Here is a 23,691-nt window from a genome sequence, read left to right as displayed (position 1 = left end):
ATATTGCATCTGTGGCTCAGAAGTACACCGTCTCAAGTCACATATTTGATATATATGTACTTACTATATAATATCTATGTACATCATCACAATGTCGAAATATGTAAAATGCAAACTTTAACTTATAATTTGGAAATAGGCCATCAGCCAACTTATGCTAGTAATCGTAATAAGTTAATGTACAATTGTATAATTAACACGGCAGATTTTTTATTTTATTTTTATTAGCAAACAAACACTTTCGTTGCCAATACGAAGATTGACAAAAATAGATATGCATGCGAGTAATCGCTCTCAAGACCTCGAGGGTCAATTAAAGAGCAACCAGAAGATAAATTACTTAATTGGCTCCCACAATAACCGAGTCGAAATGTAATTAATATTTATTTTTTATTTTTTGCTTCAGGTCGGCGATAAGGTAGTCGCCCTTCCGGAGCACAAAGCGTGGGCCGAGTTAGTGTCCGTTCCTGCCAAATATGTCTACGTCCTCCCCGAAAACATGACTCCATTGGACGCTGTCGCTATCACCATGAATTATCTGGTCGCTTACATCCTTGTGTTCGACATGGCCAACGTGGCTCCGGGCAAGAGCGTCTTGCTCCACTCGGCTGGCGGCGGCGTGGTAAGTAAAATATAATCCCTATAAAAATTCGGCACATACTTCTGCACTGTGACTTGAATATAAATTTGCTCTTTATGACTTATGACACAGCTACATTTCCTTTAATTAAACTTTTTTACTCAGGGTCAAGCCGTTGCTCAGTTATGCAAATCGGTGAAGGACGTCACCGTTTTCGGTGTTTGCTCCAAAGCTAAACACGAGTTGTTGAAAGAGTCTGGAAACATTGATCATCTTTTGGAGAGGGGAAGCGATTATTCCGGAGAGATTAAAAAGTATGTATATTTGTATTGTAAATAAAAACATACTTTAATAGCACATTATATTAATTACTTATTTATGATTTAGAGTTTCCGCTGATGGAGTCGACATCGTTTTGGATTGCCTGTGCGGTGATGAATGCAACCGTGGATATTCCCTTCTAAAGCCCATGGGAAAATACATCCTTTATGGTTAGTATTATTATAATCAATACAATTAAAAAAATTAAGGGACAATTACTATGTTTTTTTTATATCGTTTTAGGATCTTCTAATGTTACTGGAGACTCCAAGAGCCTCTTCAGCTTTGCTCGATCGGTAATTGATTTTGATCAATCTATTCATAGTTATATTTTTATTAACAGCACTATTGTCTTAATTACAGTGGTGGCAGGTGGACAAAATCTCTCCCATCAAACTGTTCGATGAAAACAAAACCATCTCCGGTTTTAATCTTCGCCATTTGTTGTACCAACACGGCGGATCCGACTACATCCGTAGCACCATGAACAAAGTGTGGGATTTGTGGCAGAAGGGAACCGTTAAGCCTATCGTTGATTCCACATGGGCTTTGGAAGATGTATGTTTTTCTTTAAATATATAATGAGTACAGTATGATCCTGTTGTTTACGATTGATTTATTATAGGTGCCAGAGGCAATGCAGAAGATGCACGAGCGCAAGAATATCGGCAAAATTGTTTTGGATCCGTCGTTGGAGCCTAAACCGAAACCGGTGACGCCAGCTAAGGGAAAGGCTGGAAAAGATAAGAAGCAGAACTCGACCGAAGAAAAGAAGGAGATCAAAGAGGAAAAGGAAAAGGAGGAGAAGAAGGAAAACGGAGAGAAGGAGAACGGGGAGAAGGAAAAGACCGAGGAGAAGCCGCAGGAGAACGGAGATAAGGAGGAGCAACATGTCACCAACGGAAACGCCGAAGAGAATGGCAGTCAGTAAACTCGTCGCGTCTTTGTCGACGCATATTTTCATCATAACTTTCAAGGAGGCTAAAAAAATCATGACATTGGTTGATTTAAGATTTATTCTTTCGTTTGCTTTAAAAACATATATATTGTATAAATAAAAAAGTTTAACGTTTATTTTTATGGACTGAAATGTATTTTTATAAATAATCATATTGTATAAAGGATTGTGTAAATGAATTAACGAATATTTTCAACATAGTCTCGGATCGTACTTGCTTTTTTTTTTACTGGTCTTCTTGAATGGCAACTAAAATGAAGGTTTCTTAAAATGAAATTACTTAAGTAAAAAAAAACATGCGTATCTTTTCAGATCTCTTTTTTTGCGATACGTAACGTACGCATATTTTTTTTTAAATTAATTTTTCGTTTGATTTAATGATATAAATATATTTGTGTAAGTTCCATCAAACATTTTATTAATTAATCGTAAATTTATTATTTTAAAAAATATATATATATATACATATACATATATAAATGTATAATTGTCTTATCTATATAATGTAAAAAAGACCACCTGATTCTATGTTAATTCTATTTTTATGTTTGTGTGAAAAATAATTTTTATTGATTAATTTTATATTTTTTTAATTCTCTCGAATTTAATAGGTATATATATATAACGAGTCATGTTTCAAGATCAAAAATTGACAACTGTGCGCACGGCGGCGAGGACAGACGTAGATAGTCGAATAAAAAATAATGGCCTCAAAACATTTATAGAAATACATTTTGATTGTTTTATGGAGATTTTGCTTTTACTTTAGAAACTATGATATGATTCAATGGGGTGAACACTATATAAGCTCAATGTTTAGACAATGAATTTTTCGATGTATCTATAATAATAATATGTATGAATATTTATGCTTTAAAAAAACTGTAATTACAACTTTGGTATCAAACGGCCAGTATCCATATAATCGATAAGTTGTAAGCGTGGGAACAAATTATTTTTTATCGTTTTATTTTATGATATGTATAGACTTAAACGCTTGTGTGAACTGAATGCAATCTTATTTTTTTTTACCATTTTGCAAATTAGATGGTTATGCAACGATTTGCGATGGGGATGAGCACAGTGAGTGTCACACAACACACAAAATCAGAATTGCACATTGAAATTAAAATTAGTTTTTAATGGAAGTGTATTTTTGATAAATACCATCGATGAATTATATAAATATATATATTTATATGTAACATACAGTATTTTACGATATTATATCACACGTCATGTCACAGCCTACATATCCAGATCAGTTTTTTTATTAGTTTTTATATATTATACAATACAATTTTATACATGCAATTTTTAAATGATTTTATATATTATGTATAATCTATGGTACTTCTTCTATTTAATCTATTCTTGTATTGCATTTTTTACTCTCTTAATAAAAATCTAGATATAAAGATGTAAACTTGTAATGTAAGGCAACGACAATACGGCGAACGATACAATATTCAATGTTGTATCGTTCGCCGTGATTGTCCATTTTAGCTAAGTTAAATGTTATATATACAGATGATGATTCATTGCTTTTTGCGTCTGCGGCACTGAGACCGTCGATTTTATCTTATAAAAGCATATTATTGTAATATAAGTAATGTTTTGCCAAATGAAAATTATTGCTATTATTATATATTAATTAAAATGGTATATAATATATCAAGAAATATGTTGCTTTCTATGTCTCAATATTTTATGAAGCTTGGAATGTTATCCAGTTGTAGTTTGTAATTACCATTGATCAGTGTTGTATTATGTAATTAAAGCAAAAAATTAAGAACAAAAATATTCTAATGGATTGAAAAAATGACCAAATTATTGCTTAAATGCAACCTTTATCGCCATCAGACTGTGACCGGAGTAGGGTCATAGAGGTAGACAAACTATTAGTACCTTTGTTTCTAATCATTGGCATATTGAGGGAAGGCGTCGGCGAACTTTGTCGCTTTGGTGATTATATTGGAAGGATGACACGCTTGGTAAAGATGGAATATACATACATATTTAAAAAGTAAGGTAGTGTGAAATATTTTTGTGGATTATATGCGGCTTTTACAGCTTGCTTGAAGACTGATATGTTGCATGATTAGGAAAAAACGTATTCTTGGGTATTTTATCGAGCCATTGAATATTTATGATAATTATTAAAATAAAAAACAATTTTAAGTTACCGCTATTTTTATTTCGTTTCATCTATTCACAAATCCTTAACTATAAAATAAGTCAACGTTAGATTTTCTATTCTAAAAATACTCTGATTCGGGACTCCTTAATTGATTGCCTGAGAATTGTGGCGGTGAAAATAATCAGATTTGTAGCTTCAACTCATTGAAATTACCAATCATATCTTCTCGCTGGTGGTGTATTACGAAAATAATCATCCAGGACTGAAACAGCAGCATGAGAATACAACATCACAAAATAAGCTAGGTGACTATATTCGCTGACTCGAAATGTACAAGTCCAAAGATTGACTGACAGATCGGGATTCCTTAAGATTAAACTATACAAAATTTTATTTGAAAAAGGTTGTTGAAGAGCAAGAGTGGACGATATTAAAATGCTAGAAAAACTCAGTGCCAAGTATATTCGCTGTGCATTTATCTACAACTTTAGTAATCTCTGTATCACTCATCACAATACATCATTACAGCAGTTAACAAAATCAGAAGCCATGCATTTTTTAATGGCTTTACATTGAAAACGACGAAGACTTCAGTCATTTGCTTTGGAAACAGTGTTTGGAAAACTATGGTCAAGATCACTGTGACTTTCCAAGGGTCGTACTATGAAGGCTATATTGCTTGATATTTGTCTTTGAAGTATAGCGATCTTTCAAATAAGCCTCTAGAATTTGTAAGTCGAACGAAGATGATGATGACTAGTGACAAATCGTTGCTTTAAACATATTATCTATTTAATCACAAGTGAGGAATTAATAAGACCTAGGGAAATTCTAGATACTCACAAATTAGATGCTCTACCTTTTTTTAAATAACACCATTCATAAAATTGTTGCATTGACGACTGCTATTGAAGAGCAAGTTGTAGAAATTGAGATTTTTTGCAATTAAATTTGATTAATCAACTGACATGAGTAGCTGTGCTATTCTACTTTGCTTGGAGCGCCAGTCGATCACGCGCTGAAGACCCGCCATTAACAGTGTGGGAGAGTAGCCGGACTCCTCTCGGGTAAAAACCCAAACATTTGAGGAGAAGGGAGACTTTCGGGCTAGCTGTCTGAGGTAGTGTGTGAGGCACTATACTAGGACGAAAAAGCATTGCAACATAACGCAAGCAACCCAAAGAGCCCGGGGTTTCGGGGGCTAAAGGCTGCGACTGAGGTAATAAGCACCCCTCGTCGATCCTGGGGGGTGGTGCTATTACTATGAGGAAAACACAATGCATGTAATGCAAGCTAGCCAACGAGAGCCCGTCTCCTTTAATGCTCGGGAGAAACACTAATGAAACTCTGATAGCATATTTAGTACTATGGGGAGGGGGGGGGGGGGGGTATCGATCACCCGGTCGTTACCCGCTGGGTGCCCACTCGTAGGGCCTTAGTACTGGTAATGGCAGTGGCGCACGCAATGGATACCATATAGTTATACTTCTGTCTACTTTGCTTGATAAGTTAGTGAAGATGAAGTCTTTCCTCTGTTTGGATGTAGTTGCGAAAATAAAGGAAACAAGCAGAAATTTGATCCACTTTATTAACCCTTTACGTGCGAGGAATGAAATAATTCCAGGGCTGTGGAGTCGTTGGAAATTTTTCCCGACTCCGACCCCGAATTTAAAAATTTCGATAAGATAATCTTAAAATATTAAATTTATTTTTAATAATTTTATTTATTTATTTTCATGTAAATAATAATAATTATAATTATTTTTTGAATACTCACATATTTAATTTAATCAATAATATATTTGAAAATCCGTGATTCAAAGGGAATTAAGTCTTAAAACAAGAATTGCTTCGTCTACTTCATATTACCAACTTAAAACACATGGCGCACGACGAACAATTAAAAAATTATTGATCGGGGTGAAAAGGATTAAAAAGGAGTCGGTTAATTTTTTACGACTCCGACTCCGTATACAATGCTCCGACTCCGACTCCAACTCTGACTGCAACTCCGACTCCACAGCCCTCAAGAATTCGGAATTCCACTCAAACCCTTCAACATTGTCAAATTATCTATGAAAAAAGTGGAATACCAAGTCTGCATAGAAAAATAACTCTCAGATTATTTTAATATTTGCAAAGGACTGAGACAAGGCGACGCTCTTGCATGCCTGCTCTTCAATATTGCCCTAAAAATGGTCATTCGGGAATCGAAAATAATTAGTGGGACAATGAAAACCATTTACACAAAGTTAATAGTGATTTTTTGTAGTGAGAAAGTTTAAAGATGATCACGTTTAAGAATAAAATACAATTTTATATATAAGGATAGATTTTATTAATTAAATAATATATTTTTTAAATATACAGATCTATATACTGCTAAAAAATTATTACAATAATGTTATTACATCGTAACAGTATCATTTAACGCTTTTAAAATTTTAAATTCGTAATTTTATCATGAACAAAAAAAATAATAGTAATTCTTACGTATACATAGATATATAAAATACAGTCTTCTCATTATTATTCAACAAATATAAAAAAAGCAGGATTGAACAATAGTATTATATTGGTTATTAAAAATTAGAACATACACAAATAATTCCAGCTTTTAAAGCCAATATCAGTATCAACTCTAATGAAATATATTCTATTTTAAAAAATATACATTACTAATGTTAAATAACAACTTCATAATACTCTACAACTGGTCTTTTCGATATTGTGGTGCACGAGGTAACTATACCCTTATTTAAACATTTTTAACACCGAAAGCGAGCGCACACGCACAATACACTTTTTAAAAAGGCTTAACGCATCGGCTCCTTAGTATAAAACGAGTCTTTTTATAACAAAAATAGTCTTAAATATATATAAGAATATGTTTTCACTGGTTCAAAACGCAATTATTATCTTCAATCTTATAATTATATTACTAATAAAAAAGTATGGCCGTATCCTGGAACTTAAGTACAGAACCGTGTTGTTCATAATAGAAACAAAATTTAAACAAGATCGATCTATCAAGTATATAAGTTCTTTGGCAAACTATCAAAAATGGGTTCATTAAATTAATTAATCGGCTAACAGACAATGCAAAACACGGTTCTGTTAAATAGTGTCAACACCTATGTAAAAATAATATGTGACCATTTAAAAAATTCATGAGTTATTATTAAATAATATAGAATGCCACACATTATAGATTATTAATATTAATTTAATAATCCTAAGTTTATAATAGATTGATGCCTATGAAATGTAAGAATTTTAGGCGATAATTTGAAATGCATATTTTGCATTTTAACATTGGATGGTTTAAAGATTTTAGAAAAATATTAACTTAAAAATATATTTTAAGTATAAATTTATTATTTAAAATTAGACGTTTTTTATTTCAAAAAGAATTTACTTTTTTAATATATTTTTACAAAAGTCCAAAAATTTCTATTGATAATATTTAATAAAATAAAATGCATATTAATTAAATTCGATCACTCCATATAAAGAGTAATATCAGCATTCATAATTGAGATTTTATGTTAAAATCAATTCATAAAATTATTAGCAAAACAAACATGGACGGTAGCTATAGAAAAATAATCTCAATTATAAAACGCAACAATCCAAACATACCCTGCTTCGCTATTGATAGTAAAATCATCATGTATATAATATGTACAATAAGCTATTCATATATGAATTAATCAATCGAGATTCAGAAGATTATATATAAACATAATTTTGTTGTTTGATATCAAACTAGCCCAAGTAATTTGTTTAGGTTGATTTTAAAACTGTGTTACTTGAAATGCAAACATTTCACAAGAAATGTTACAGCTAGTTAACTATCCAATTATTTACTAAATAATAATTCAAATAAAAAACATTTTTTATACAATTTTATGATTTTTCAATAAGTTTATTACAAAAAAAAAAGGTATTTCATTTTTTAAATTTCAACTAAAAGTAAATGCGACATGTCCGATATTGATTTTAGACATCAGATATGTTTATGTATTTGTTTTAGTAGAATAAACCAAATAATTTTTACTTATGCAAGTTTGATATCTAAAAACACAGTTTAAAACGTGAAATGTGTTATGTACATTTTTTGACCACTGGATGACGATAAGCGAAAATCTAGTTACATTGAGTACTAACGACGCAATTAAAATCAAACAAACAACAGCATACTATATAAAAAATATACATATCACAGATATGTTTTCTCTCTACATCGTATATTCGATATTTATTATACCGCGCGTATGAATTCTAAAGCAGCTGAGATGGAACGGAAACTTTTGAACGTACAAAAAAATATATAATATTAGCATCTTTTATATATATCACAGAAATTTGAAATCAATTTCGATAAATTGTAATGTCCGTATGTCAATTTGGCAATACAATCTTTGGAGATTTGTGATGTTAAGCCCGTTCGGTGGCGGGCTTGCGGGTCAGTCATGCAGTTGCGCTGATTAGTCTTTCGTCAGCGGACAGTTCTTCACTTTCGGAGCCAGATTTATCCTTCTTGATTGATCTGTAGCGCACCTGGAATTGGATAATTATATTATTAGGTGCGGTAATAATGATAATTTCACTATATAATAGACGATTATAATCAATGTCTAATTTTTACTATATATGCAGAAATGTAGAACAAACAAGCATCTATAAAACTAGTTTTTTAGAAATGACCTGAACCAATATAAGGTGTAATAGAATTTGCACAATGTTCCATTAAATATATATTTTTAAAACATCTTATAGACTCTGTCAAATAGCGACCTTTCAGTTGACGTTTTTTCACCTACATAATGCAACTGACCCGAGAGGAGTCTATTTATTGCTTCATAAATTATACGCCGTAAGCGTCATAACACATTGTTATCCTAGTGATTTTCGGGTCAATGTTCTTTATATATAATTTTGTTAGTGGGCGGCTCTTTTATGTTGCAGCTGTGCTTCAAAATTCTGTTATTAGTTTTAGGCAGTATATTTTTTGTACCTAATAATTTGTAAAAAATACTAAATTTATTAGGTTTTACTTATTTGAATTTAATTAATTGTGACCTAACATGTTACACCAATGCGTCATGATGCTTAAAAATAATACTTAGAATACTCAAATAGCACTCTTCAGTAATTTGTGTATATAAAATCGTGTCACTTATTTTTCCTTGAGAGTTGAGTTGGCTTGGTTTGTATTTTGGACTTGACTTAATAAACTATAATTAGTTTTAGAACTTACATTGGGTTTAGTTAATTCGTGTAGGTTAGCTTTGGGTTTGAACAGCAAATGTACGTTTCACAACTGTCAAATTGAGTTTCATAGATATTTTAAAACATCTAATTCTTAAAACTCACGATAATTTACTGTGACCAAAATGATCACCCATCAGCTAAGATAATAGCGTAAAGGATGGGACCACACAGATAACCCTCGTTACAACCTGAACTAAAAGGTTCCCTCATAAATAACACGCAAGGATTCTCTGGTGCATTGAATAAATATGTCTTTGTTATGAAACACGCACAGAAAGTACACAGTAGCTTCTGGAACGTATCCCCCTTACAAAAGAAAAACGGGTGTATCTTTTTTTATAAAATAAGTGCTATGTCTAAAATAAAAATGAGACTTACTTTACCTTTCTATATTTATGTTGCTATTATTTGTCTGAGTTTATATAACTTTTCTCAGAGAAAGTCTGCATTTCAAGTGATATCCAATATTATAATATTTTTTAAATAAAATATGAAATTTATAGATGCCCATTTTCACATTTCTGTTAGGAAACTATATAAAAACGGAGACGTCTGATATTAACTTTAGACGCCACAAATTTAAATACAAATACATTTTTAAATTATTTAACATTTTAATCACAGTCGAATCAAGTAAATTTTTTACTATAATTTTTTGGAGTTATTCAAGTTTGGTATTTAAATACACAATCTATTTTTTAAACACTATCACAAGTTCCAAGTATAATTGTATGTTAACATTCAACATAAACTACACAACTTGAGTAGATAATATATATTTTTATTACACTAACTCTGATAAGGATTGAGATATTAAAATACGCCAACGATAAAAAAGAAACTATAATCAATACAAACCTTAGTTTTTATTTTTGTATTATCTGGATGCGGTTTGTACATCAAGAAGTTGTCTGTCACCCAAAACATCAATATCTGAAATAAACACATACATATTATGATGATACCAAACAATATTTTCAAAGCAAACTTACATTTACAAAGAACGGAATGATTAGCATTATAACAGCTAGCTCTAATTTAGGATCGGTAACCGGAGATAAGACGAAACGCGTAAATCCGATTCGATCGAGCATCCATACTGCGACGCCTATACTGGCTTTCATTATGATCATAATGATGGCGTATAAAATGCATTGACATCCCCAAGCACAAGCTGAAGGCGGTTTTCCTATATATACATAAAAAATATATATGCATTAAATAAATAATTTGTTAGATAAATATTAATATAAATAAATAATCACCGTATTCGCCAAAGTTGATTAAGTGGAATCCTCGTGATCTTGATAATTTTTGTGCCAGTCTAATTCCGGCCCATATTACTAAGAGGCCTAAAGTAGAATCCAGCATAAAGTTAATAATATACCTAAAATTAACAAAAATAAAATTAGCTGAGTTACAAAATAATCTTCTATTATTACAAAGCAATTTTTATTGCAATAGTTTTTTGGCTTTTTTCTTTGAAACAGACAAAAAAAGTAAATGCAAATAAATATTAACACTATTTTTATTTTCGGAAATCTGGTCACTATATACCTATTTTTAATGACACTCATCAAACTAAAGTGTTAAATGTAAAGTAGTGGAATAAGTTATATTGTCATTTCTATCTGTTTCAAGCAAATATATTTTATTCCATTAATTAAATAAATCACTTTTAAAGCACAATTATGAAATAGATAGAAATGATATATTGGAAACATTTGATTGATTATAGTAAATATTAAAGCAATGTGGCTAATTTATATGAAGACTTTTTATTGGCTTATGACATTACAAGAATAATATGAGAATATCTTATGAAAAGGTAATTAGAAATTTGAGCCAAACAATTAATTTTTTATTGACTGCTAATGACATTTTCTATGATTTTTGATTAAACTGTAAAAATATAAATAATACGTCTATGGGGAAACATAGATGTGCATACATGTTTACAAATTTTTAAAAGGTCAGCCATCATTGTTGATTTGTTACAATGATTGAATTTAGGTGTTATTGGATTAAAAAAATTACCATGTACACGGATCTCCGGTGAACTGCGACGCCAGCCATACGTTCGCCATATGAATAATAAACGCCCCCATGCCTTGCTTCGAAGTGTCATAAAACCAGACTAACCACGATCGTCTAGTGAACCTCGGCTCGCAAAATCTTTTACCTGCAAGCAAATACGCATTATTTTAACTACTTGATAATTAATTAGCACATAAGAGATAATACATCGGGTGCAAAGTGCACCAACACACCTATTAAACACGTAAAGGCCAAGCCGGCCAGGAGGACTTGCAGGAACCATCCGTACGTGTCGGTGAGGGCGTCTTTGCTGCAATGCAAACGAGACCATTGAGTCCCGTCTACGACACTGTTGTTCGCCATCAGCGCGACTTTCTATCGACAGCGCAAATTAAATAGAAAGCGGCAGCGAGTTCAACGTTATGGATGTATAAACGTGTCACAGTTGTAAAAATTCACCATTTTTAGTAAGAAACTACCCTAAACTGCCAACATCGTATTGGTGTCGACGGCTGTGCGACATATGTCACATTACCGACCGAAGTGCTATTAACACCAACATTGTCGGCCATTGTAATTAAAAAATCTAATGTCATTAACTTAATTATTATTTTCACCAAAATTATAAATCATTAATTACAAACAAACAAAAACTTACTTACTTTCTATGCCAATAAAATAGATTGAAAATTTCACAACAGGAGCTTATTAATACATATTTTACATTGTCCCCTTTTAAGTGTATGCACTGCAAAATATCTTCATTATGTTTTTAAGGTTTGGTGAAAGATTTTTTGAAGATCGCGAATTAGCCGTACAGATTATCGGAATTGACGTACATTTTATATACAGTCTAAAAGTTATTTTAAAAGTATTATCAAGAAAAAATTGCTGCTTATTCTAAGCAAACTGCAAAGTTCTATATTCAGCTGTACCCCTGGCATCCAATAATACTTACAACGCATAAAATAATAATATGTACGCATGTAGTTTTTGAGGGCTATTTAATTAAACGACCTTTTTTGGAGTGCTAGCCCTTGGCCATGGCGAGAGAGAGAGTATATGTATGTTTTGCCAGTTGTTAAAAACCACCCGCTTCTCTAGTTGAGGGGTGGTGTGGCAACACTGGAAACTGTCAGAAAGCAGCCACAAATACATGTTCCCTTGGTAGTAAAAAAGGCGTTGCTTCCTTCCGTTTATATCGGTAAAATTTTGCCCGTATGTTCTCAAGAGTATCTTGTAATATGGATGTGCTAAACAGCTAAATAGACTATTATTAGGTTCAGATCCTGCCATAACGACCAGTACATAACAAAAAAGTAAACTTTATAAAAAAACTTCCAGCTGAACCTCATCTAGTTACAAATAGACAATCGTTGGATGAAGAAGAATAACTGGTTTTAGACGAGGAACCATGGAATTACTCTACATCGGGCTAACAATTTAAGAAATACTTTACACACTTTTTAAAATAATATTGCATGAAAAATATATTTAAAAAAATCTACAATGTATTTTTTAACACTTACAATACTATATATTTTACTAAAAGCACTTATAGAATCAACTTAAGTGAAGAAATAATTTTGGCCGCCCAGATCGGGCAAATACCCCACAGTGCGGCGACGGCACGATTTTTTGCTTTTGACGTGGATTCTAAACAGGAACCCCTTCAATTGGGCCAGAAAAATGCATGTAATTTAATGAAATACTATAAATCCTAATAAAATGGATATATTTAAAAACGACCGTTGACTGGGCAACTTTTGCCCCCCCTGGAAAAAGTTTAAATCACATCCCTGGCAAGTGTCAAACAATCTATTATTATAACCGATATTTAATACATTAGTAACTTGTAAATATAATTCATACATTACAATATTAAACTCTGATTTGTATTTTTAAACTAGTTTTTAATAATTATTTGTTCTACAATAGATTTACAAATCACATATTTTTATAATTCATTTAGTAATTCGAAACATTTTCCTTGAAATCGACCATAACGCAAGACCATCTTAATTTGTTTTCCATTAAATTCAATATATGAGCCCAATTTTACAAATACAAGGAAAATCTTGTGTTCTAAATTTGCTACTTTGTAATGGAACAATTCTGAGTAATTAAATCCAGTTTTATTGTAATTCAATATTTTATCGTTTAGTAAAACTTCCAAGCCATTATCTTTTACGGTTACGTCCAAAGTATTACTATTTAGATTTATACGTAGAACCTAAAATTAAAAATGAATTAGTGAAATAAACAATTAGTTACATATAAAAAACAGCATTTATTAATACGAACCATCTTGTCATTTACATTCTTTGTGGATACTAAGAAATCTTTTTTTTCTTCGTCATGGACCAAGTCGACCCACGAGGAGGACATAGGAATATTAATATTTTCTTCGAATATGTTCGTTATGTGGTCCATTTCAGCATGGCAGTCGTAATATTGTATCAGTCCGTCAAAAACCGATTGAAAATATGTAAAATGTCTACTGTACGTTTTCACGAAAGGCATCCAGGAAAACGAATCGTAAGGCACATCTTTATATTTGTAATGGTCATTCTTTGTTTGTACGTGTAAGTCCATCGTTTTCGATTCGTATTTTGGATCGAACGGATATTCGATTGTTAGTTTGATATCTTCCGTGTCTTGGCTTACATAAACGCGCTCAAAGTAGTCAGTAAAGTAGTATCTAAGCACGTCGCTCATAACATAAGCGTACTTTTGAACAAACAAAGGAAGTTTTTTGTATATTATGTGATATTCAAATCGTCTCAAATTGGTGTGCTCGGCAATGCAAGTTATAGGTTCTACGAGCACTTTTGCGGTTTCGCATCTTTCAAACGAGACGTCTTGTATATAATTATCAGTTATCTGTTGTTTAGATTTCATACCTTTTGTGACAATTCCGACGAAGGTATCGTTGTAGTCGCACTCATCTTTAAAATTATGACCAGCGTAGATAGATAATTGTTGATCGAATTCGTCTCGATTCCAATTTTTTTTGCTGTTAATGCAAATTTTGTAGTTTTTCTCTCCGGTAAATATTGCCTCTATGGCAAAGTCGTCACTCTTACTTTTAAATTGTATTTCGTAAGAATAGGATTGGTCATTAGTTCCTTCCAATGTTAACGAAGCTTCCGCGGTAATGTCGAAAGATTGCAGGTAATTGCGAGTATAATTCAAAGGGCACCGAGTGATTATTCTACTTTTCAAGGGTGGTATAATTGATACCCCAAATCCACACATTCCTTTACCTGGCAAAGTTAAAGAGTACCCCCAAAGTTGATGAAGAATCAGCGGTATTAAATTCAAAGAATTACCACCCCAATTCTTATTGCTTATTTGTAAAATATTTTTCTTAATTTGGGATAAATCTTTCATTGTAAGTTCTTGTTCGCATTCGAAGAACGATACGTCATAAACAAAACCAAACTCACTGTTGTTTTTAATTATGACGTGCTGAAAAATATATTAGTTATATAGCTATAATTATGTATAATTTTAATATATTAAAATATTACCTTTTTCTTGTTTTGCTCTCCTTGTGACACAATGTATCTGGGCTTACAATCCCCGCAGAAGCTCTTCATGCTTTCCAAATTTTGATGGTCGCTAGATAAGAACACATCGCTGAAGACGAATGTTTGAACTCCAAATTGTTTCATATTTTGCTCGCTCTTTACGAAATAAGGTAGTCCAAATGGTATATACAAATTCAAATCTAAAGGGAAGTTTGATTCAAATATGTGGAAGCGTCTACATCCATGCCAACTGTCTTCTATAGGATTATACACTTCAATACCGTAAGTTTGCTGTTTCCAAGTTGTAGAATTAAATTTAAGTGTTGCGTCTACAACATGAAACATAGATGTGTCGATCGTCGGCGTATGTATATTAAACGCTACAGGAACACCTATAAGGGTAGGCATAATATGTTCACCAGTTACTGATTGTGTTATGGTGAAACTCTTTTCTTTAATATACCTATTACTAAAAATATTGCGAATATAATTGCTATTGTAATATCCCAGAGATGTAATTTGTCCATGGTTTAATGTGATAATCTCGATATCTATTTTGCCGAGGTAGAGAAATCTTAATAAGCCTTTATATACGACATCATTTGAGAATTCATCTTTATGTTTAATGTAAACGTAGTAACCGGTTGGTTTTAGATTTAGATTAGCAATTTGTGGAGATATGTGAGCGTAGAACGACAAAAAGTTGCCTTTTAATATGTTTCCAGCTATTGACATTTTTATTTCTGCACCAAATCCAAACTTTGAATCGTAATAATCGTAAATCATATTAATGGAGTTGTCAAATGTTGAACTCTTAGGTTTCTTTAAATGTTTAAAAATGCGCTTAGCGCGTAACGACGACAACTGGTTACAAACAGTCTTCGATTGTGACATACTCTCCATTGCAGTGTAATATGATTTGTACAATTCCACATTATGACCGATAAATGATTGCATATGCCAATACATTTTCAGCATAGTTTCCATGGAAGCATCCGCTATCAACACGATCATAGCGGCTGACCTCAACTCTAAATCTGCATTGTTGTTTTTGAAAATCGGCCAGTACAATTTATATACGAGATCTTTATTTTTAACGAATTTGTCTTTAAATCCAAGCGTCGCGAGTGTTTTTATGTGCGGATTAATATCCTCACTTTCGGATTGTACTATTTCTTCTATGAACTTGAGCACTTTCTTAGTTTTGATATTGCTCAAAGCACTTATCAAGAGAATCTTTTGTCTTTCAGTTTTGGATTTTTTAAACATATCTATGTAAGTGTCTACGTAGTTTGTTACCACAGTGTCATCGGGATACATGTGATTGTATCGAGAGATCAAATTTGAAATTGCAAGCATAATTGTGTGTCGAACTGGCTCTGTTATGTTGGATTGCGAACTAGTTAAGAGACTGAATTCCTTCCATATTTTCTTGCTGTAATATTTTATATTGAACGGAAGTTCTTTCATTAATTCGATGGACTGTTCTTGGCTTATTTGATTTTGCCAAATTAAGTTGCGAATAAATATGTGAGATTCGTAAGTTCCAAGAAGCGGAAGAACTTGAAGGAACGCTTTTGTTAAATCTGTTCCGACTTCGGTCGTGTCACCCTCTAATTTTTTATGGAAGCGTGTTAAATATTCCTCGTTTAGGAATCTCAACTTGAAGAGTAAGAAATGTACTGCTCTTCCTTGCTTTTCAAACGAAATCGACAATTCTATTTGGTGTTGTCGCATATGGTCGACCACATTATGGAGACCGATCATAGCATCCGTCATTGCTAAATCCATATCGACGGCTCCCGGTCTATCTCCCGTGACGTCAGATGAGAGTTTGTCGTCTGGGGCATGACTGAGAAAATGCAGTCTCGTTTTGTAACTGTTAGTGATGGTTTCTAATTTTGGATTCGTTGATAATTCGCTTTGTCGTTCGTAATCTAATGTTTGATCCACTAATACGAATTGCGTGTCGGTGTGCCCGTTTAGCGTATTCAGATAAATATTGTTCTTAGCATTTATGTTGTTGATCATAAATCCGCTATCAGTTTTTTCGACACTGTAGTCTATGTAAGCGAACGTGGAGATTGGATTTTTAAATTCTACATCGCAATGATCTGGTTGGACGTTGAAGTTAGTTTTCCACGCGTATTCTTTACATTTCGAAGTGGTGATATGTTTTGTGATATTATACTTGTTCGTTTCTGTTAGTACGACGTCGTAAAGCACGTTACAAATTCCATAAATTGTATGTTCGTCAGAGTAAAAACCGCTTGCTTTTGCAGAAGTCGAATCTAAACGATGTACATTGAGTTGAAGCAGAGAGGCGATGGCTCTTTTGATATTAACCGACCACATCTTGTCGTCGTTTTCGGTGAGAATTCCGATGGTCTTTCCGTATATGTTGTAGTTGATAATAAACGGCTTGTATATATGTTTCGATGGTTCCGGTATATCATGGAAGTTCATTTTATCAGTTGAGAATTCGCTATTTTTACCAGAATAAAGGCCGTATGTCATGTCTTCGATTGTGACTAAAGTATAATTTTCGAATCCTTTAACGTGCACTTTAGCATTGATAGCAAAATCTGAGACGAATGTAATCGGTTCTCCAGTGCCAGACTGCACCATACCTTTGTAGTTGTATACCACTTCATGATTGACTGGATATAATTGCGAGTGCACAAAATGAAATGTCGATAAAACACCTGAAAAAAAAACATTCGATATTGATCTAATACATATATTTATATAGTTTTATAACTTTTTGAAATAATGAGAACCTAACATAATAAGTAATAAATCTTATAAACTATCGTTGTATAAATTATTTATGCATCAATTCACTGTGTAAGTAATAATATATAGGATGAGTTTTTGCATAATTTTATTATCTAAATCTATAGACGTCGTGTGACAGTTTTTTATGTATCGAGAGCGGTATCTATTTCAACAGAATGCGTTTGAAAGACAGGATTAGTTGCAAAAAAGCCATGATACAGAAGAAAATCATAACATATAGTAAATGTTCAATTCTGAGATGAGAATTTATTGTTCGATATTTAAGTAATGATACTCCTGCCACTTAACTAGTTCAATTTCAGCAACTAATTAGCTGAAGTTTCGTTACCATGGCAGGAGTATTACTGCCGAAATATCGAACAGTAATTTCTCATCGCAATGAATCTCAAAATTCAAATAATATATGATATTTTCGATATATATATTATGTAGATATCTTATATATGTTAGTTTTGCTTTCTTGTGATAATGGTAGATAATTATAGGTCAATAAAAATATTGCCGCGATAAAGTCATAAAAATATTCTAATTAAAATGACTAATATAAAACTTTAATGCTAAAAATGCAAAATATGTTTATTTTTTCTAACGAAAAACAATCTATCATAAATATTTTAGAATTCTTCGACATTATGTAAAAGTAAGATTCGTTGTATATATTGTAGTCAGTTAAAGTAAAAAAAACGTATTAAAATAACATACAAAAAACAGTACTTGATATATTTTAATCATAGTGGGTAAGGTTTTATACTACTTCAGTGATTTGTAGATCTTTAAAAATCAAATGCGTCAAATTGTTTTAACTTTAATTATAAAAATTTGATGAAATTAGTATTTGATATTTAAATATTACTAATCATTACAAAAATAAAATATATTTTATTTATTTTGGAATTAATTGAAATAAAAAAAATATTACTCACATAATAGTAAAAGATATGTTTTCTTCATTTTTAATATAATTTTGCTTGTAGAAAAACAGCGTTGTTCAATGCGAGAATCAAAATGATACTGATGAATATTAATCGCTCTCTTCATATATAATATTTTAAAAGGTTATCATGATTTACTGGTACTTTTAAAAATCTAATCGCTCTTCTCAAGAACACTATTAACAATAATTAAAATAAGGAATAATAATGACTTGTATTTAATAATTTCGTATTTATAATAATGATATATTAGAACGTAGTGTAAAAGTCTAAAAAAATATTATTCTAATTAGATTATGATTTAAAAATATGTAAGCACAGAATTTTAATACAATTTTTTTTAAACGCTTTAATAAAGTTTTTATCTAAAATATAGCTTTTATATTTTTTAAATATTAAATTTAATGAAAGGGATAACTTCAGGTGAATTATTGCCTGTTTATTGAACGCATGTCGGTTTATACAAATTATACGATTCTCATGTTAATTTCAATCAACTGAAGGAATATTTTCTTTTGCTTTATCTTTCCAACCTCGTGGTCTATCAATAACGGATAATATTATAAAGGTAACTTGAAAACCTTTTCTGAACCTTTTTGACTAAAAGGGAGTATTTGGTTATTCTGGGATACCAAATTATAGATCCCGATTCAAGAATACTAGGAACTAAGGTGTCATAAAGGACGTGAATAACTGACGGATCGTCAAAGTGAAAGGCGTTTCTCACAACAAAGCCGAACATCTTGGAATATTTATCAGAGACATCGTGTATGTGTAGAGAGAACCCCAACATGCTCTCAAAAGTGTTTTTCTAGTCAAAATGGTTCCACTGAAATCGTAGGAATAAACTGTTGGCGAACGGGATCGAGAAAATGACACAGTATGGCGCTTTCCGACACTAAAGGGCAGACGGTTAACGGAAGCCCATCTCCATAGAGATTCTAAATCACTGTAGACGTAGAGAGGAGTCCGCAACAGATCGAATGCATTTATGTTATTGTAATATGTTTATGAATTTATCCTCAAATTCAAATAATATATGATATTTTCGATATACAGCATGTAGATATCTTTAATTTATGAGTTTTGTTTTCTTGGTATAATAGTAGATAAACATAGGTCAATAAAAAATATGACGGCGATAAGCATTTGAAAACACTATAATTAATATAACTAATATATATATATATCTTTAATATTGAACAAAGATAGGCAAAAAAACATATTTTAGAATTTTGGGGAGAAAATAAAAATTCATTTCTTCATTTATACAAAATTACAATGGTGGTTTTGGGAACTGTAACAAAACAAGTTAAAGTCGAAAGGGTCTTCTTTGGTTTTATTCTACGAGACAATAGAAATAGTTTAAATGCAACTATATTGATAGATATAATAATAATTAGAGGTAACTATGAATTTGTTTGAATTTCGAATACAATCCGGAATTAATGCAGGTCCGGAAAAACTTACCATAGCCGTATTTAAGTTCTTATATTATAAGCATACGCCTCAATAAGGAAAAAAATATTTACTGCTTTTCTATATTTTTTATGTTTTATGAATTTATCAAAGCCGTATCTAAGATTATATATTACAAGTATATGTCACAATAAAGAAAAGCTTACTTATTCTTTTTCTATATTGTCAAATATAACATTTACATACGTTCATTTTTAAAGGCGACCTATTGTTATTATTTAATATTTATGTATTAAACCTATTTATAATAAATTATATTTTAGTATAATTCAATTATATACACCCGATTTTCTTTTCGCACGGTCCAATTTTTTATTTATTTTAATTTTTTCTATTAAAACAGTTATATTTTTTTTAATTACACGAAAAAAAATACGACAATAAACTGTGTTTAATATGCTGTCGTAAGTTTATCCGAATTAAAGCCCACCACCTTTAATGCATGATGGAGACCATTTTTGACTATCTCTAGTCCCCTCGGCAAATTGATGCATTTTATTACTATGCTTGCTGTAGATGAAAATATGCCAAAAGATGAAAATTATTGCCGGTAAAATTGTTTTCTAAAACTGCAAATACAAGACAGCAAATCCCTAAAGTGTTTTATAGGATGTAATTATTTTATTATATTTTTTAATTTAATTCAAACAACCTTTAAGCAAGTTTATGTTTTGTAGTATTTTGAAACATAGCAATTAGAGAATAACTAAGAGTACTTAAAGTATAATTGACTACACATGCACATGTATTAATTTGTTATTATTGAATTTTTAAAAGTTTATATGTGACATAGATTGTGTGAAGTGGGGAATGTTTTTTATACTGGCAACATAGTTTTAAACGTCACTTTGAAAGATGACTACCTTGGGGGCTAGTGTGCGTATATCACGAAACGGTCAAGATTTGTGCGGAGTTACCGTAGGATCGGGTCGGGATGCCTTCAATGAGCTTCGAACTAAAGTCGGCGAACTGATAACGAATTTAATTCGCATCGAAAACAATTCAGGAAAAGGTAAATAATTCAAGCTTTTTATCTTACCTACTATAAATTATTTAAATCTCAGATGTAAAAGTTGCATGTTGCATTTCTAGGCGATTTTATTGTTTGTTTTTGTATTAAAATACGAAGTATTTAATGTTAACAGTATCAATATGTAGTAAAAGTATTTTAAGCGCGCATTAATTTATATAATAAATGACAAGTCCGGTGATACTAACCATAAAAATCCGACGATAAATGTAGTCGAAGCAAAACGTGCACACAAATTTTAATTAATTGTATCCTAGTCCTAGTTTGCCAACTTTTCCTCTACCTCCACAGATAGCATACTCAAAAATGTATCTAACAAATTGTACATTTACATCATTTTAAATTTAATATAATTTTACATTTTGATACTTGTCGATTTCAGATATGGTAGAATCAGAAAAAGAGTCGGAAGAAGACGACGAAAGTGAACCAGATGGCAATGTTTCGAAAAAACGAAAGGTTTCTTAACGACGTTTTTCTTGTATAAATTTAATATTACTTAATTATCTTTTAATTGTATATTAATTCAATAAATTTACGCTTTTTAAATCATGGACGAATTATTATTTTTTATGGCCAAAAACTTACTGTCACATTTTAGTGTTGCCGGTTGAGGTTAGGTTACGATGGACGGATTATCACGCGAGGCAGTGTTCTTAGCGACTCATCGTCCCCAGCTTCAAGTTTCTGGAGTACCGGAGCGCTATTGGAACATCCTCAGCAAGAAAATAAACGAACAAATCTATGATGCCTCCGAAACTTTTTCTCTAATGCTAATCGACTATGAGGATATGGAAAAACAACCGCACGACTCGACTCGGTGCGTCCAAGTCATAAGCGAGAACGGAATAAATATTAACGATCCCACTCAAATATACCTTATCGATCATGCGTGGACTTTCCGGACGCATTTGGCGAGACGGCAATTGAGATCCATCCCCGGATTATTAGATAGGATGTTCGCTTTAACTGGCGTCGAAGTCAGTTCTAACGCTTCTATTGATGATAAAGTTGAAGCTGTATTCGATTCGATTTGGAAGTTTGCTCAGTTTTATTCGCTTAATACTGAAAACATATCAACTGAAGATAGTCTTCCTATTTGGTACATTATGGACGAGTTAGGTTCGGGTATACAACATTCGGACGAACCTAATTTTAAATGTGTACCTTTTGTGCATTTGGTAGATCAAACTACATATAGTTTACTATTTCCGCTAAAGAATGTTAAAGAAGGCGATATAGTGACCATCAATTTCATTGAGAATATATCTATAGATGACGAAAATCGCTTAGCGATGCTTTTACCGTGGCAGGAGTTCGATTCGGGCGATGATGTTGTACAAATCGAACCAGATGCTGAATATTTCTTAAGCGGTCACATAGAAGAAACATTACCGGACAAAAACCATGAAATACAACCATTAGATTGCTCTAGAAAAGTTAAAGTTTATTCAACGTATCAAAGAATCAATGAAAATCTAACGAGATCAGAGTTTGAAATTGTGGACGATCCTTTAACAGCCGATATACTTTGGTACACCGATCATTTTAAATCGTTCCGAGAATTCAGTATTGAAACTCCTGATAAATTTATAAATCAATTCCCGTTCGAGAATGTCGTCAATATAAAAGATCTATTGAGTATTGTATGTAGAAGAAAATCAGATAATCCGATATGGTTGCCTAAGACGTTCAATTTAAAAACCGAGCTCGTTAAATTCGTCGCTTATTATCGACAAAGACAATCGTTGAATGTAGACAATCATTGGATTTGTAAGCCGTTCAATTTAGCGAGGTCTTTAGACACTCACATTACCGATAATTTGAACTTCATCGTACGATTACCGACGACGGGACCGAAGATTGCTCAAAAATATATTGAAAATCCGGTTTTATTCACCAGATTAGACAACGGATTGAAAGTAAAATTCGACATAAGATACGTCATATTATTGAAGAGTGTCAAACCGCTTCAAGTGTATGTTTATAAGAATTTCTTTTTGAGATTCTCTAATCGAGCGTTCGCTATGGATAATTTTGACGAATACGAACAACATTTTACTGTAATGAATTATAATGAAAATTCAATCTTATTCAGAATGTTATGCGATCAATTCGTTGCGGAATGGAGTCAGCAATATAAAGAACAACCGTGGTCTGATGTCGAAGACAAGATGATGAAAATGTTGAGGGAAGTGTTTGAATGTGCCACTATGAAATCCCCGCCTTGTGGTATTGCGCAAAGTAAGCAATCGAGAGCTTTGTACGCTGCCGATATAATGCTGGCTTGGGACAAAGACGACGTGATTCAACCAAAATTGCTAGAGATCAATTGGATGCCCGACTGTAATAGAGCTTGTCAATATTATCCACATTTTTATAATGATATATTCGGATTGTTATTTTTGGACGAAAAGCCTGATTCTTGTAAAGCTCTATAACATATTTATTTTTACATTACAAAAATTTTTTACACTTGAATGCATACTTTTACATTAAAGCATATATATTATATAAAACGTGTGTTTTTTTTTATTAACGTTCATAAGAAGTAACCCAAAAACTTTCAGAATTATTTTATAAAAGATAATTTAATTATACGTTT

General features: G+C 31.9%; 4 protein-coding genes and 1 long non-coding RNA gene across 5 annotated transcripts in view; 3 read left to right on the top strand and 2 right to left on the bottom strand.

Moving 5' to 3' along the window:
• LOC148232970 (putative NADPH-dependent quinone oxidoreductase VAT1L) overlaps positions 1-2,270 on the top strand; it is a 45,370-nt gene extending 43,100 nt beyond the window's left edge. The window contains exons 3-8 of the mRNA XM_088190939.1: positions 407-622; positions 746-894; positions 968-1,071; positions 1,145-1,197; positions 1,265-1,459; positions 1,527-2,270. Of these exons, the coding sequence (XP_088047065.1) occupies positions 407-622; positions 746-894; positions 968-1,071; positions 1,145-1,197; positions 1,265-1,459; positions 1,527-1,832 (1,023 nt within the window). The 3' untranslated portion in view covers positions 1,833-2,270. The remainder of the gene's footprint in view (positions 1-406; positions 623-745; positions 895-967; positions 1,072-1,144; positions 1,198-1,264; positions 1,460-1,526) is intronic.
• Positions 2,271-8,346: 6,076 nt separating this feature from the next.
• LOC148232969 (store-operated calcium entry regulator STIMATE-like) lies at positions 8,347-11,876 on the bottom strand. The gene is made up of 6 exons (XM_088189975.1): positions 11,547-11,876; positions 11,314-11,458; positions 10,542-10,663; positions 10,269-10,465; positions 10,135-10,209; positions 8,347-8,562 (listed from the first exon to the last, which is right to left on the bottom strand). The coding sequence occupies exons 1-6, from the start codon at positions 11,674-11,676 to the stop codon at positions 8,473-8,475; spliced, it is 759 nt and encodes a 252-aa protein (XP_088046101.1). The 5' UTR covers positions 11,677-11,876; the 3' UTR covers positions 8,347-8,472.
• Positions 11,877-12,256: 380 nt separating this feature from the next.
• On the top strand, positions 12,257-13,597 carry LOC148232968 (uncharacterized). Its single transcript, XR_015810419.1, has 2 exons — positions 12,257-12,517; positions 12,583-13,597. It is a non-coding gene; the product is annotated as an uncharacterized LOC148232968 (long non-coding RNA).
• LOC148232967 (uncharacterized) lies at positions 13,206-18,676 on the bottom strand. The gene is made up of 4 exons (XM_088189974.1): positions 18,569-18,676; positions 14,847-17,551; positions 13,618-14,784; positions 13,206-13,546 (listed from the first exon to the last, which is right to left on the bottom strand). Exons 1-4 carry the CDS (start codon positions 18,594-18,596, stop codon positions 13,271-13,273), a joined length of 4,176 nt encoding a protein of 1,391 aa, XP_088046100.1. The 5' UTR covers positions 18,597-18,676; the 3' UTR covers positions 13,206-13,270.
• Positions 18,677-20,883: 2,207 nt separating this feature from the next.
• TTLL12 (Tubulin tyrosine ligase-like 12) lies at positions 20,884-23,605 on the top strand. The gene is made up of 2 exons (XM_088189868.1): positions 20,884-21,068; positions 21,469-23,605. Exon 2 carries the CDS (start codon positions 21,713-21,715, stop codon positions 23,525-23,527), a length of 1,815 nt encoding a protein of 604 aa, XP_088045994.1. The 5' UTR covers positions 20,884-21,068; positions 21,469-21,712; the 3' UTR covers positions 23,528-23,605.
• The last annotated feature ends 86 nt before the right edge of the window (positions 23,606-23,691 follow it).

Source organism: Plectrocnemia conspersa, unplaced genomic scaffold (genome assembly GCF_051122295.1).
Source record: "Plectrocnemia conspersa isolate PC_06_02 unplaced genomic scaffold, ASM5112229v1 ptg000008l, whole genome shotgun sequence".
Taxonomy (NCBI): domain Eukaryota; kingdom Metazoa; phylum Arthropoda; class Insecta; order Trichoptera; family Polycentropodidae; genus Plectrocnemia; species Plectrocnemia conspersa.
The sequence above is the reverse complement of the archived record's forward strand: the minus strand, read 5'-3'. Positions and strand labels throughout refer to the sequence as shown.